Raw genomic sequence first — 16,927 nt, 5'->3', positions numbered from 1 at the left:
TCAGCCAGAAGAGCCCAGGAACAACTGTAAAGGACTCTGTGTGTTAGCAAATTTCCCCTCCATTTGGTAAGATACTTAGCTCAGTAATCTATCAAATGTCTACAAATATTATTACCCAAGGGACACTTCACTGCCTATTACCTCAGAGCAAATACATAGCCATGTTCTTGACTATCAGTCATCAAGCGGCAGATTACTAAGCACGGTAGAATGCATTTGCGGATGTGTTTATTTCTCTTATGAGGCTGGAGGGGCGTTGTGAATGTGTGACCTAGTTTTCCCATTGGACTGCAGGGTCCCTGAGGGCAGGAAGTGTATTTGTGTTTCTTGGGTCTAGCCCTTGCCTCCTGCAGTTCACCTTGGTTCAAATGCAAAAGCCTAAGCAGCAGACAGTGCTGCAAGGAGGTTGTGAGTTTTTAAAATAGTTCTCATCACAACTAAGGTATTCATAAAATAATACAATAAGTGGAATAGAGGCAAAGTAAGGGTGTCGGCCTAGAAGAGAAAGAAAGACTGGGTAGGGGAGCATATTCCCATGGGAGCAAGATTTTAACTCATTCACTCAATGCCAACTTTCTTTAACATTATACTTGATTTTGGGATTGCATCAGTCAGTAAGCTGACATGGAACCCGGCCTTAGAGAATTTACCATTTGTTGGGAAGATACAGCTAAACCTGCCATTGCAAGGCCCACTAGTTTAGAGAAAGGATGCTGCTACTTGACTGCATGGGTTCAAATCCCTCCTCTTATGTTTTGATGGTTAAGTAATCAAAGGCAAGTTTTTGGAACATTTCTAGACTTTTTGAGTCACCCATGAAAGGTTGAAAAACAAAAGTCTATTTCACAGAGTTAGTGCAAGGGAAAATGTCAACTCTTAGTAGGGTGCTTGCTTGGCACATACAAAGCACTCAGTCTGTGCTAGCAGTCTTTGTAAATGGGATGGCATGGAAAGGGTGGGCTACTCCAGAGAGCAGAGGGATTTGCCCACCTCTACCGCACCCCAGTATGGGAGAGTAGGTATGTCCGTCTGCAAAAAAAGGGGGCTTTGTGCAGAGGGGAACAAGACATTTCAGGGTGAAGAAAGCACAAGAATGAAGACATAGACACAGGATTTCATGTCCTATGTTGGGAAAGGACAAGCATAGCCAGATGGGTTGAGAATGGGTCAGGTGATTGGGGGCTAGGTTTGGCAAATTAGATTGAGACTAGATCATGAGAGAATCTGAGTATCTTGCCAAACAATTAGCCCAGTGGGTTGGCTCTAAAGTGTGAGAGCAGGTGTTGATTCCCATATTTTGGAATCATTCTTTTGTGACTCTGTTGAGTTTACAAATAATTAGGGAAAAACAAAACAAAACAAACCTGGAGAACACATTGATTCAGATAAAGAGATTACCAAGAACTGTTTCAGGTGGTGGTATTTTATAACTTCAATCATTCAAAAATTTTAGGAGCTTCCTAGATAACCAGCTGTCCTTATTTATTTAGAAAATATCTAAAAAAGTTGCGGGCATAACAACATTCCCTTTTTGGGAAGATAGAAAGCAGCTTCATAAACAGGTTTCTCTATCTTGGGGTCTTTTGGAGAGGGGATCCGGCCCCCTCCAATGCTAACTGTGACCAACAACTTGTTGGAGTAGAGAGGAAACTCTAATACCATGCAGTTCTCATAGTTCTACTGAGTATAGGGACATGTGAACGTAAGAGCAGACAGGCCACATCCTCTGGGTCACATAGCAAAGTGACAAAGCAGTGACAGAACGAAGATCTCCTTTCTCTCACTTGTTTTTCCCACGTCTTATGAATTCACTCTCTCTCTTCTGTGGTTTCTAATGTAGATATGTATTAATTAAGTTTCATATTTATACCTAAGATAGCCCTGGGTATACATGTAAGGGTATGTAGTGTCACTCAGTCATGCCAGATGTCTTTGCTTTCAGAAATGTGGGTCAAACAATGGAAAAAGTCCAAAGAAAATAATAAAGGTACTGTCTCAGTGGAAAAGTTTATGGGCCAAAGCCCTTAGTTAGCCTTTAGTTAGCCTTGGACAAGCTGCTATGTAAGGAGACACCAGATTTTGTGACTCAGGAGTTGACTCTGGTGCAGACTTGACCAGTTCCTGCTGGAGTCTTTCTTTGATTGGGCTTTCTGGACATGCTCCTTTCAGGTACTCAAATAAGGACCTTAAGATCCCTTGCCCTTCTACCTGGTGTGAAAGCCACACCACCTTCCTGCGGTGCTTGCCAGGTTCCTTGGGCAGGGACTCTTGGAAACTGACATGGAGCTCCTGATGCTGGGGCCCAGGCAGTCTTCAACAAGACCCACTTCACACACATGTCTGCTGGCCAGTCCCTAATCCTGGATGTGACCTGCTCCAGTCTCAGCTCACTTTCCTCCTCTTCAGTGCCATGCCTGTCACAAACTTGTCATTCTTAACCTTAAAGCAGGTCTGGCCTGTACCCACCTGAAGGGAAGGGCCTTTACTCCAGGAAGTGTGTAAATGAGGCCTCTCTCTTCCCAAGACTTCTTTTCCTCATTTCCAGGGAAGAAACTATCTGCTCTGGGAGAATCTGATCTCAGAGGACTCCTGGCTCCTGAGTGGCTAACAAGTGAGGACTCCTTTAGCTCTCTTCTCCTGAATCAGATCTAAAAGGAATCAACTTAGGTCCTTGAAAGATGAACAGTGGCTTCTAAGAGAAAAGTGAGAGTAGTGTTTGGAGAAGTCATTGATTGGACAACTAATGCGACCAGCAGGGAAGGCTGCACCTAGTTGTTTCACTGTCTTTTGTCTGGTTTGCACTGCACACGACCCTCCAAATTCCTTCACCTGTGTCAAATGCTGCAACTCCAAAATTATGTTCAAAGCTCCAAATGAACCTCCAAACCACAGTGAATCAAAAGTTGAAGCCTTGGTAAGGGGGCTGGAGAGAGGATGGCTAAAATATAAGGGGTGCATTTGGATGTAAAAAATAACTTCAAATATTCTGTAGTTCAATAGGATGACATGGTTGACCACAATTTATTTTAGATTTCAAAATAGTTATCGGAGAAGGTTTTGGATGTTTCTAACCCAAAGGAATGATAAATGACTGAGGTTACCTTGATCCGATTTTTGCACATTGTATACTTGTATTGAAATGCTTCACTATACTCCATAAATGAGTACTATGTATCCTTAGAAAGATGAAAATGGGAAGGGAGTAAATGTTATTTATTTTTTCCACTAAGTTCAAAAGACACCTCTGAATAATTAATTCATTTTTGAGAAGCTGGGCATTAGAATGTGATATCCAGTAATACTCTTACTCATTCATTCAAGAAACATTTCTTGAGCATCTCCTATACATCATGCAACATTCCAGATGTTGGGGAATCCCTGTGGTCTTTTATTTTTTATCAACACCATATATTTCCCTGAAAACGAGGTTGAGAGATTAGAGTGAAGCATATTGTGTCTTTGTGTTCTCACAGTCTGTAAGTGTCTAGCATGCAGGAGTTAACCAATGGATAGATGTTGAATAAATGGAATTTTATTTAACTCCTATAGCTCCCCAGGATTGTCAAATTCCTTTAATAGAAAATTCTTTTGCCTTGTAAAGTTAGAGTCCTGGATAAACCATTCTAAGCCAATCACACATGTTTTTTACACTATATATTCTAAATATATACATTTACTGGTAAGTATATGAGGCCATAAGGGGAACATATTTGAACTATTTAAAATTTTTTTAAATTGTGTGTGGACACAATATCTTTATTTTTATTCTTACGTAGTGCTGAGGAGCAAACCCAGTCCCTCACATGTGCTAGGCAAGTGCTCTACCACTGAGCCACAACCCCAGCCCCTGAACTAATTTTTATGTATAAAGTTGTCATTACAATGGAAATGAAAATACATGGAAAATTTCTGACCACAAATGATTAAACTAGTGGTCCATGGCTACAAGACACAGGAGTTCAGATGATTCTGAGACATCTCTAAGATCCCCTTGTTCTCCTTGACTCTGTTCTGTACATCTTTATATTTGTTGGTCATGTGATAGAGAAGTAGCCAAAGTAATTAATTCAAATGTGATCCATAATTATTTTGTGTCTACCATGAAATGCACATTTGGTATCCACAGAGTTTTCTCTAATTTCCAAAGAAGAGAACCAAGCTTTCTCATTTTATTTTCTCATTTTCTCATTCTCATTTGCTTTACTTGAAAAGATCCTAGTCAGAGGGAAGGCAGTGTACGTCAAGACAGAATTTTCTCCTTTCTCTACTTTCCTTCTTCCTTTTACCTTAGTGAGTAGAAGGCCTTTGATATAATAGGATGCAAAGACATAAACTTTGTTAGAGTAATATTGGAGATGACGGATATGCAATGGGAAGTGGTCAGTGTTAGCAAGAGGAAAGTTTGTTTGCTTGTAGATGCTCCACTTGGAAAGTTGAATCAGAGCCCTGAAGACAGAACAATAGGGCAGAAGAGATCACAGAGGAGACGACAAAAAGGAGAACAGGAAAAAGAAGGAAAAATTATGGACATGCATCCTAGGTGGCCTCTCGGTGGACTGATGTGAGACTTGATGGGACAGTGCAGGAGAGCTTTGCTCTGTCCTCTGAATTCTGTAAGTCTGACATCAACCACAGTAAGGTTTCCTGAGAATGCACAGGGCCTTCATTCCTCCTAGACCTCCCAAACCAAGCTGCCCAGCTGAGCAGTTGCATATGTTTCTAAAACCACCTTGGGAAGCTAATCTGATATTGAGTAGGATACATGTCCACAGTAGTGACTGCCACCAGGAACATTGTTAAGACTCAGTCTTCCTGGCATAGGTCATAGAAGGCTCTGAATTAGACTGGTCACCTGGCTGATGGATATTCACTGGACATGGGCCATGGGACAATAATTCACCTTTACAGAGCAGGGCATGGCATATAGTAGCTGAGAATTCAGAGGTTTGTTTTGTTGTTTTGAATGAAATAAATGAATAGAATTGTCCTTTCCCACAGTAACATTGCTGAGCCTTGCCTCTTTAAATAATGGAAAGTAAGCTATGTTTTATCCTGGATCAAATATTCTGAACATGGGGAAAATAGTTTTAGAGGACTTTCTAATTTTTCTCATATATGCTCTTCTTTAACTACCTGGATCTTGATTTCATTGCCATCTCTTTGACAGTAGATATCAAAACCTTGGTAGTAGATATAGAAACTTTCCTGAGATATTTGTCCCAAAGACCAAGTCACATACTCAAAAATAAGCACAGAGTTTTATAAGGATAAGTGTTCATAAGTGAGAAGATTATAGGAATTTAGCTTTTGGACTGTGACAGACAAATGGGCTATAAGGCCATAGATATAGTCTGGACAGTGTCCTGGTCCATGGCAGGCACACAGGCCTCACAAAATTGAGCAGTAGCTTTAAAAAGAAGCTCATGGCTGTAGCGAGGAAAGGAGGGAAGGAGGGAAAGGGATTCCTATACATCATGACTGCACATGCAGGGGTTGGTGGTAGAGTGGGCTGAGAGCCTGTGATACTTACTTTTGCTGTGCTCCATAGGGAGCCCATGCGTTGTCCCTTTGTGGCTATGTTTTGGAAATGGGTTTGGGGGATTGGTTTACTCTGGCTATTTTGCCTTCTGATCCTTACTTGCTTTATTTTTTGAAAGATAGTGTCAGCCTCTACTTCCATGATAAAATTTGACATAGCTTTATGAAGGCACTAGGTTTATTTTAAGATGAGGAAACAAGTAGGCACTGTGGAAGAGTTTCCAAAGATGGTCACCACCAGTTCCTTCCTTCCCTTTTGGCACAAGCCAATTCTTCATCAAGAGAGAGCTTATTTCCCATTGCTTGAATAAAGCTGGCCCTGTGACTGCTTTCACCAATAGAGTATGACAGGAGAGATGTTCTGGATTTCTTATTCTAATCTTAAGACAACCAGAAACTTCCGTTTCCTTCCTTTTGCAATGCGCCTTCTTGGAAACCAACCAACATATAGCAAGGGAGCTTAAGCAGCTAAGTGCAGTGGCCAGACAGGAAAACCAGAATAGTGAGAAGGGCATCATGGAAGTTCACCAAGGGTAGAGGCAATGTAGAGAAAGAAAGACGGTTCATATCCAGAGTCATGGTCTATCCCATCAAAATAGATCACTGTTTTAATGGAAATGGTCTGCGTAATCATCTGGACACCTGGTAGTTGGCTGGGCTGGTTATCCACAGACTCATGCCCTGATCAAGGGTCCAATGTCCATCTCTGCTATAGGCATTTGGGCATTAGCAGTGGAGTTGGAGAATGCCTGGTTTACCCTTGTGGTGCTCCACCCAGCATTGCTTCTGACCAGGACTCATTTTAAATATCATAGAATTCATTAATTTTGTCATATGGTCCATCACCCTGAAGTAGCTGGCCTGGTATAATAGTGGGATAATCTTTGGAAGACTCAATTACAGAAGCTACTGGGTGACAGCACCTTCCAGGGCTGGGATAATGTTCTCTTGAATGTGACACATGTTCTGAATTGCAGCCAAGATAGAAGGCTGCTTTTTCCCAGTTCCAAGGATTAAGGGATAGATAGAAAAAGAAATGACAATCTCAATATTATCCCTAATGGTATACTAGTGATTCTTTGTCCCTTCCCATCCCAATAGCTTTGAACTCTGCTGTTGTTGAGATCTTGGTTCACAAAGAAAAAAGGTTTCCACCAGGGGAGAAAATCATGGTTCCTTTGAACTGAAAGTTGACACTACTCTCTGGACATTTTCAATCGATGGATCATGGAGAGGCTTACTGTGCTGGCTCAGCATAGGTGGGACATTCTGGGAAGGAAGATTCTTTGTTGTGGGACAGTTAGGCACATTTAGATTCTTGGTTCCTGGTCACTGAGTGTTACTAGACTCTTCTCGTCATTGGCCTAGCCCCCAAACATATCCCTCCAACTCTCAAAATGCCACTTAGACACCACAGGGAATTGTCTTTGGTTGAAAATCACTTTTTATTAATGTATCATCTTTAAGTGACAGTTTTCATTTTTATAAAATAATACCATTTATAAAATATTTTCTATTGAGCCAAATAACAAAGTAGAGACAAGGTTTCTTTCTTTTCTTATAATTGCTCTATTTTCTGGTAGGGGGTTTTGGTTTAAATCATTTTAGGCATTTAAACTATGATCAGAGTGAGGCCCATAGCTTTAAAGATGGCTAGATTGGCAATCTCTAAATTGTGGATTCCGCAGCATCAGAGCTCTCTTAATAAAGAGCAAGTTGCAACAGCACATGTTTTTTATCTTGTTAGAACTATTTTTATTAGAGAAAACACTGCTATACAGTAGGATGTATTGCACCGGCCTCTGCATCGCAAGCTCAGGTCCTAAATTAAACTTAATTTGTGCCAATGGGGATTGCATCAGCTGGCTACACACACATGCACACACACACACACATACACACCCACACACAACTCTGGTGATTCTTACTCTCTGTCTTGTTTTTCATCATACTGTTTATTGTAGCAACCAACTGCAAAATACTTTTAGAGGATTTGTTCTGGATGTGGGTAATGCTTTTTCTTGAAAGTTCCTTTCAGCTTCACATATTTTCTGGAGAGTCACCAGCCTTCTTACCTTGGCCTGTGGCTGCCTGCCACCTGAGGTAGCTCCTGTTCACAACTCTGAGGCTGGTTAAGTCTGTTATCTGGGGGTTAAGTTACTTATCTTGGGGTTGACTGCCTTAATTCAGAGACAAAAAGGCCAACCCAAAGAATTAACTGTTTAAGGAAGTATCCAAAGAACTTAGAAGTTCTTCCCAGTGTTAATGTTCAGTGTTTCTAGATTTGATTTCTATCCTTCTCACTTTTTTCAGTACAAATCTATCAGAGTGACACTTTCCCCAGTGTTCTCCAACTATGTCATAGGCCCCAAGGAGAGAGAGCCTGGCTCCAGGCACAACTTGGCCCACTGCCCTGGAAGCTTTCCTCCTCCATCCTACCTCCTATTCTCCAAGGAGCCTGGTTTCTAAGTATAAATCTTTCTGCAACTATCTATGGCTACCATCAGGTGGATCTTAGATTTGTCATCTACTCTAATTCTTTGTTGAGCAGATAATTGAAGGCAGAGAAGACAGAGATTTGCCCAAGGTCACAGAACCCTGGCAGAGCAGGAGTATGAATTTTTATCTCCTGACTCCTGGTTCAGTGTTTTTTCCACTATGCAGGGTGCTTGGCCTCAGATGATGATGATTTCACAGGGCTGGTGTGCATCTGTAGAGATGACTTTCTGTACCATATTTTTTGGACAAGATTTTAAGCTAAACTTCTCTTTTAGTTCTAAAATATCTACCTGGAGCATCAGGGTCTATGGACGCTATTGCATCATGAAATCCAGAAGTGTGCAGCATCCTCAGTGGTAGCAGGGAGCCGGGAAGGTAGAATTCTACTCTTGCCTCTTATAGGGGACTATCGCCAAGAGGCCTAGTGAACCTTTTGCTGAAACGATATGGATTCTTAGAGTCCAGAATGTCCATATTCAGTGAAAATAAGGCAGGGATATATATTTAATTAGCAATTGTTATGTTCTAGATGTCATGCTGGACAACATAATATTTAAAGCTGAGGCTTTGGAGATAGTCATATAGGTTCAAGTCCCAGTTCAACTAATTATTAGCTACTGAATCTTGGGCAACCTCTCTGCTTTTGCTTACCTACCTATAAAATGGAGCTGCTGCTGCTATTTCTTACCATAGGTAAGGAATAATTTTTTGGGGGTTGGGGTCATAGGTCAGTAGTAGAGCACTAGCCTAGCATGTGTGAAGTACTAGGTTCAATTCTCAGCACTGTATATAAATAAGTTAATTAATTCAATAAAGGTCCATTGACAACTAAAAAAAGAAAAATATTTTACCTAAATAAAGGCTGTTATTAAGGAGAAATATATTAATATATATATAAAGCACTTAGGACAATGGCTGGTACCTAGTAAGTACTATATAGTGATTACTGTTACTATGCAAATTAAAAAGATATCTACATATAACATCCACACATATTTTACCAAAATGAAAAGATGCACATTAAGTGTATCAGAATGGATACTTATGAAGACATAAGGTAATTAAAAACCCCCCAAAAACCCCAAAAATAACAACAACAAAAAAAACCTCAGTAAGCGATGCAAGATCTGTACATTGCGTCCTCATTATCTTATTGCTAAGATAAATCAATGCAGATTAAAATAATATAAATCAAGGTAACAAGGGTTCATGCAGAGGCATTGGAGCACTTGGAAGGTGGTCTTTGGTCTCTCTCCTCAGAGGGGAGATTGGATTTTTAGGCTATTCTTTTTTTTTTAAACCCCCAAACTTCAGAATCTGCAGGCTGTCCATAATTCACACTGTTTGGAGATCCTGCTCAGATTCTGCTAGCTACACCAAACTTTTGAAGAATGGAGTTGAGGCATGTTTTCTGATTGCATGAAGCATTGTCTCTGGTGCTTGGAATCTAGGTTCATGAACTTCTTGATCAAACTATACAGATACATGGTTCACTTGTAAGGGACTGACATAAGACTTTAATGCCTCAAAATACTAGATTGGCTAAATAAATTGTGCCTATCCATACAACAGAATGTAGGCACCCTACATGATACTGCTTTGGAATAATATTAATTACCTGGAAAAATATTCATGATATATTATTATTTAATATGTCACAATGTGTATGTAGATTTTATATATACACATACATACATGTGTGGAAAAATTGCATCATATTAATTATAATCATTTTGGCTGGAGTATGATGGAAGAGTCTTACCTTTGTTTAATATTATCTATTTTTATAATTTTTCTATAATAACTCCATATGAATTTTTAAGGAAAAATAATTTATTAAAAAGTAGCAGTTACCTATAATAAAGGCAGTTTTTCTGTGTGTGTAATGCCCCTCTAAAATCACCCTGGAAATCATCTTGTCTACTCCTCCCTGGCTGATGCAATGGCTTCTACCTTAGTGCACAGATGGCTGCTCTTTTGCGTGGCCCTGACAGCAGGAATCCCATCACATTATGGTTATTGGGTATATACTCGGGAACAAGCATCTGGCATAAGAGCTGGTACATAAGTATATGTGAACTAAATAAATGAATGAATCGATATGGGGTCTACATCTTTGATTTCAATAGAAGCTCTATTTATGGGCCAGATGAGCCCCAGGCTGCTGATCTGTACAATGTTAATAGTCACTGTGGTTTAAGAGATCTCCAATTATGTTTTTTTAAATGGCAGTGTATCAGTCATGGGATGGGTAAGTGTGCAGAGAAAAAGTTTATTATTATTGCTCTACCTACTAGCAGTCTACATCTTCCCACATCTTATTTCTCCTTGACTCCCTAAGGTATCATGGTTACCATAGCAGCCAGATACTGATGATGCCTCCAGGAGCAACAACGTGAAACTGAGCCACCTCTCAAGTCCTCACTTCTCCATGCCCTTTGCAGGCCAAGGTAAGAATGGTCTGAAGCTCAGAGCCTCGTCAGGCCCCTGTGCTGTCTTGGATCACTGAGACCTGCAAATCCTGCCTCTGCAGTCTCAGTTTGGGCCCTGAAACACCTCTTTGGAGACTCCCTCCTCTCCAAGCTCTGTCTCTTGGCGCCCTGCCTGGTTGCCTTGGAAACAGGTTCCTCTGCGGACAAAGGAGGGAGCTGGGTCCTGCTTCCTTCTGGTCCTGTCGATGAGGATTTTTAGACCGTGGAGACTGCGCTGCCCTGCCCTGCACTTGCCCTCATTCTCCACATTCTCACTAAAGTGGAGCTTGCCCTCCCTTAACACTGACGAGGATATGTGTAAAAGTGTGACCACAGGTGAGTGGAAGAAAGTCTTCTATGAGAAGATGGAGGAAGCTAAGCCAGCTGACAGCTGGGACCTCATCATTGACCCCAACCTCAAGCATAATGTGCTGGCCCCTGGCTGGAAGCAGTACCTGGAACTGCACGCCTCAGGCAGGTGAGTAGCTCAGAAAGTAGGGGCCACGTAGGCAGTCCCCAAGTCCCTAGCCCTGGGGTACCTTGCAAGGAAAGATAAGGATTTGCAGAACCCAAGTGCTTAGCTTCAATCTCACTGTTAGACTAGTGTAGATTGGGAAGCAGAGTGAGTCCCCCAAAGGGAGCTTGGATGCCTGGCTTTGATTCCAGGTCTTCTACTGATCCATCTCCTGCGTAATTTTTTTTTTTCTCACAGTTTCCTCATCCAGAGAATCAAGAGGTAGGATAGATTATTAGTCCTAAACTCTGACATCCTTGCACATTTTCAGATTTTAATATTTAAAAACAAATAGTTGAAAACTGAGAGATGGGAGGCTTGAGGTCCATGGTGTGGTTTGTGCTTTGCTCCTGGGCCAGTTCAATTTTAATCTATTTAACTCAGCTTGGTTTGATTTAAAATATCAACAACATGGTGTTCTAGAAGTAGCTCTACTATTGATTCCATGGCTCTTGAGCAATTCAATATTTTTCTTGGACTTCATTTGCAAAATGAAGGGTTAGTTCTAGTTCTTTGCTTTGTGGTCCAGGGAGCATCATCTAGAACTTGCTAGAGATGCAGAATCTTGGGCTCCATTCTAGACCTGAATCAGGATCTGCATTTTAATAAGATTCCCTAAGTGCTTTGTATATGCAATAATATCTGAGACAACCTTCTACTACTCTTGTCTGTGGGTCTTGTCCATAGGGTCAAGACTTACCTCTGGGACATAAGATGGGGAGGTTGAGTGGTTCAGCTTGGAGTGTGAAGCAAGGCTTCCTGCTTTGCTTGGTCCATTCAATTCAATTCAAGAAGCATTACTGGGCAATGGCTCAGCGCCCCACTGGCTGTATGTACATGAATGGCTCTCTTAGGTTCTGTATCTCAGAGAAAAATGAAGAATTATTTGGGAGATTTCTGAGATTTTGGACATTTTAAAATTCAAGTTTAGTAGTCTGTGATGAGAGGAAAAAATAGTCCCAAAATGATATGAGTAAATAAGAAGAAATGAACATGAAAACATCAATCTCCCAAATCAACAGATGGGAAGGATGCCACTTGCCTGAAGGACTCAGAAGCTTCTTGAAGACATGAAAGACTTGGGGGACTGAGTAGGGAGGGTTTATGGCTTTCCCAGCCCTGGCCTGTGACCTGTGATCCCCAGCTGGACCCAGTTAGCCTGGGAAATTATAGACCTCTGGGCGCAGACTGCCTCTACTTCTAGGTCTTGGCATGCATTAACTCTGGCACTGACTTGGAGACTGATAGGTGATAATGTGATTTTTTTCCCCTGATTTTGGACCTCAGACAGCATTGACACAGGAATGTGCAGATAGATTGTGCATTTCCTATCTGATGAGGGCTGTACCTATGGTATCAGACTACTAGGCAGTTTGGGCAGGAAGGACTCACCTAGTGCACTCATTTTACAGATGAGAAATGATGCCCAGAGAGAAAGATCTGGGAGCAAGTCCTGAAGAAACTGGGATGGAGGGGGCAGAGGCTTCTGTAAAGCACCCAGGAGACACAGCACAGTGGGATGCCACTCCCAAGGAACCTGTTCTAGCCCCAGGGGTGCTAACAATGGGGCCGGCTGGGCAGCCTCTTGGGGAACCCAAGGGGCTGATAAACCCAAGGGGCTGTCAACACACCGCCCCCACCTCCAGGTCCTGCTGACCCTCTACGTCCCTTCACCCACTTCTTGGGCCTGTTTCTTCTGCCTCCACACAGTACGGTCTTCTTTTCCTTTCCCCTCTCTGCAGGTTCCACTGCTCCTGGTGCTGGCACACCTGGCAATCGCCCCACGTGGTTATCCTCTTCCACATGTACCTGGACAGAGCCCAGCGCGCAGGCTCGGTGCGCATGCGGGTCTTCAAGCAGCTGTGCTACGAGTGTGGCACCGCGCGACTGGACGAGTCCAGCATGCTGGAGGAGAACATCGAGAGCCTGGTGGACAACCTCATCACCAGTCTGCGCGAGCAGTGCTACGGGGAGCGCGGCGGCCAGTACCGCATCCACGTGGCCAGCCGCCAGGACCACCGACGACACCGGGGAGAGTTCTGCGAGGCCTGCCAGGAGGGCATCGTGCACTGGAAGCCCAGCGAGAAGCTGCTGGAGGAGGAGGCGACCACCTACACCTTCTCCAGGGCGCCCAGTCCCACCAAGCCTCAGGCTGAGGAGGGCTCGGGCTGCAACTTCTGCTCTATTCCCTGGTGCTTGTTTTGGGCCACCGTTCTCCTGTTGATCATCTACCTACAGTTCTCCTTCGGCAGTTCTTTTTAAGCCCTCCTCGGTGGGCCAGAGGCTTGGGGTGGGGTCTGCTGGCTGGTGGGAGCGGGCAAGAAGAGGCCTAGCCTGGGAATGGGATCAAGTTCTAGCTCTAATGCTGTCCTTGTCTCAGTGGGGACTCTGGACAGTTTACCCATGTTCCCCATCTGGGATAGATCGGCGGTGTTTCAAAGGAAGATCAAGTATCCCAAAATTCTGTGCAGGTGCCTTAGGGACTTTTGGATTTGGAAGGTAGACTGAGTGGGTGGGTTTCCTACTCCTGCTCCAACAACCCACCCCCAATTCTTACTTTCTCCTCTTGTTTCTATCAGAACAGCTGCATCTTAGGTGGAATTCTACTTTAGTTATTTGTATGAAAAAAGGTTAACTGCCTTAAAAATGTTTGAAAATTCCAGGACTAGGTGATATCAAAAGGCCTTTCCACAACAATGAGTTTGACCTGGCTCTCTTGTTAGGTTTCCACTCCTGTTCCTCATTATCTCCATATCCTCTAGATGCAGGCTTAAATTCACCTCTGCCTATTACAGAAGCCTCACCCACAGCTCTGCCTCATGCACACAGCAGAGGTTTCCCTCTAAGGAAGAGAGGTTGAGGGCATTAGGCTGCTGCTTTGCTGCTGGGTCCACAGGGTTCCTTGACTCTGTTTCCCACCTTCCAGCTTCTCTCCACTCGGAAGGATCCTGGAGCCTGACTGGCTGAAAGATGGTGGTGGGGTAGAGTCCCATAGAGCAACGCTTCCCACTTGGTACGAATGAACTGGCACAGAATTTTGGGGGAGGTTTAGAAGATAGCATTTTAGAAGCAAAGCACAAAATCTCTAGGAAACACATATAACGGATTTTCCATTTAATGAAGGGTTTTCAAAGTTCAGATTCTTAGCAGTGCTGATAGCCAGAACACTGGAGTTGAAGCCTGGTCTCTTTTTTTTTTTTTTTTTTTTTTTTGCTGCAACTATAGTTGAGTAGCTTCCCCACATCAGCTATACATGGGCCATCTTGTCAAAGATTGGCTGCCTACCCACACCATGGGGATGGAGTGTCCTCAACAAGAGGAGGGGACACTAAGGATGCCAAGTGATTTGTCCATAGAGAAGTACCTAGGATCTCACATTCCTTTAAAATAGGATGTAATATTGTTTGGAGTGGCAGGAGAGGAGACTGGCAGTAGGGGTTGGGATGGGGGAGAGGCAGAGGGCAGGAGATGGGATACCACCCTGGATGTTGAAGAGCCCTTATTCATCCACCTCTGTTAATAACCTGACTCCCTGTCCTCCTTCCCCTACAACTTTCCTCTTTAATAACAAGTCACTATCATCTGTTGTGGTGAAGAGAAAAGGGCCATTTACATAAAGATGGGATACTTAAATAAAGACAGAATGTCTTCAGTTGGGCTTAGAGGTCATTAATGCATGTTTGAATTCTCCATACTGTTCCTGATATACTGGGCCATTGGTTTTCTGCATCCTTCCCCATAACCTTTCCCTCTCCCCTTTCTGGGACCCCCGTGTGAGGTTGCAACTAGCTCCAACTCTGGGCCAATTCAGTCCATAGTTAAGATGGGATGCTGGAAATCAGTTTGATTCTTGCTCTGATTTCAGTAACTAGCTGTGATTTTCTTCACTTCATTCTCAAAGTATTCATTTCTTTACCCAGTTCACATATCCTGAGCATCTACTCTGCAGCAAGTCCTGATTTAGGAGCTAGATACAGAGGGCACTTAGTGGGCAGGCCCTGTCTCTCAGAGGGCTCTGCCTTCCACAGAGGTTCTCAGCCCCGGCTTCACTTGAGAAATCTTGGGAATTTTTAAAGAAACATCATTGCTCCGCCTCTACTCTGGACCACTGGAATCAGAATTTCTAGGAGGGGGCCCTAAGCATCCGAATAATAATAGAACTCCCAGGTGATCTACCTGTGCTTCCTGGTATAATACTTTCCAATTGAGAAATATGCTTTCATTTGCATTTAGTTTTATAAAAATTATGCCTTGATATTCTTCTTGATGATCTTCCCTGAACTTTCTAGGACTAGGACTCAGCTTCCCTACTCACTCTCCACCCTGTGCGGGATTCCCCCTCTGCTCTTGCAGATGTGTTGCTGCAGTGACTTAATCCTCCTGAGAGTTTCCCCTACTGAGTTCTTTCACCTTTATTGGGACACATCAAGAGTTATGGTTATTACTCATCTATGGCTGTATTCCCTTCTAGAATGTAAGCTCTAAGAAGCACAGATTTCATGCATTTTATTCACCTATATTGAGCACATAACAAGTACACAATAAATTGTTTTGAACAACTAAATGAACAAATGAGCTAGGTCATACTCAATCAGATCCTTATCTCCCTAGCACATCTTTTTTATAACAATATTTGGAGTCTCCTTATCTCTTCACCTCTTATTTTTCCTAGATTCTATATTCATATATCCCAAATAAACTATTTAAATCAAAGCATTTGGAAGAAGACAGTTTGTTTTGATTTTTTCCCAGAAGGTGTCATGGGCTTGTATATGAGGCTCTGAACCCTGAAAGCACAGGGAGCTATATGGGTCCTGGTTTAATTTTAGATAGATTTCCCTGGGACTTTCAGCTGATCATCATTCTCTCTGGATATCAGGTACTGTCTTAGGGTTTGGAACATCTCAAGGTCTTTCTTTGTACCATCCTGTTCCAACCCATATAAAGCATTGTTTTTACATCCTCTCTGATGACAGGTTATGCAGGCTTTTTTTGAGCACCCTCAGGGTCAGGGAGATCATTACCACCCAAGACAGCTCAGGCCACTGTTGGATAGATCGACCTTTTAAAGAAGGCTTTTTCCTTTTAGGCCTCTCTCTGAAGGATTTGTCTTTTTTCATCTGCCAGGTTGAGCTCTTACAAGCAGGATCCCACGGGGGGAGTGTTCTTCCCGTATCCTCAACACTGTCATCCTTTAATCCAAAGTCAGTTCCTGCCATTCTGCTGCTCTCTTTGCTGTTCTGCAAAATCCAGGTCCCTCGAGGCCAGATAGGATGTGGCTCCAGCCATCTTAGTGACACTTTTCAGCATGCTTCCCCCGCTACCCTGGCTCCCTTGCTGTTCCCCAACATAGCAGGCATGCTCCTGCCCAGGGCCCTATTTGACCCTCTATTTGGCCCTCTTTGTCTTGAGTGGTTTTTACTGGACCTACTCTCTGACCTCCCTCAAACCTTTGCTCAGTTCTCATCCTCTCAGCCAGGCTACTCTGCCACACTGTTTTATGCTGTACCCTGAGTCCCCATCCACCTCCAGGCTCCTGATCCCCTGGCCTTTGCCTTGGGCTGGGTTCCCAGGAAGCAGAAGCAGAAGTACTTTCTGGAGGCCTGTGAACTCAGGACCTCAGGACCTCAGGAAGGAGGCCGAGCAGCTGAGAAAGCCAATAGAAGTCTTAAGTTGGCTGCCTCAGCTGGTGACTGGCAGTTGGGTCCCACCGAACCGTCTGAGACGCCAGGGAAACGTGTTTCAGGGTGGTGGGGGTGGGGTGGTTCTCTTCTCTGGTTCTTTCACCCCTGTAGTTGAGGGTTTGCCCCTGTAAGACTCATGACTGGGCCATGAGTTGCCTTAACTAAGTAGATAAATTCTGAATGGGGTCTGAAAACAAGGTTTGTGTCCTTGCTCTGACTTT

At 43.2% G+C, this 16,927-nt stretch overlaps 1 protein-coding gene across 1 annotated transcript; it reads left to right on the top strand.

Annotated features, from left to right (window-relative positions):
* Positions 1 to 10,714: 10,714 nt before the first annotated feature.
* Rtp1 (receptor transporter protein 1) lies at positions 10,715 to 13,284 on the top strand. Its single transcript, XM_046462581.1, has 2 exons — positions 10,715 to 10,986; positions 12,765 to 13,284. The coding sequence occupies exons 1-2, from the start codon at positions 10,715 to 10,717 to the stop codon at positions 13,282 to 13,284; spliced, it is 792 nt and encodes a 263-aa protein (XP_046318537.1).
* The last annotated feature ends 3,643 nt before the right edge of the window (positions 13,285 to 16,927 follow it).

The sequence above is a fragment of the Marmota monax genome, unplaced genomic scaffold (genome assembly GCF_021218885.2).
Source record: "Marmota monax isolate L192 unplaced genomic scaffold, Marmota_monax_Labrador192_F-V1.1 WCK01_AAM20220418_F8-fsc00100, whole genome shotgun sequence".
Classification (NCBI taxonomy): domain Eukaryota; kingdom Metazoa; phylum Chordata; class Mammalia; order Rodentia; family Sciuridae; genus Marmota; species Marmota monax.
Note: the sequence above shows the minus strand (reverse complement) of the source record. Positions and strands in the feature narration are given on the sequence as shown.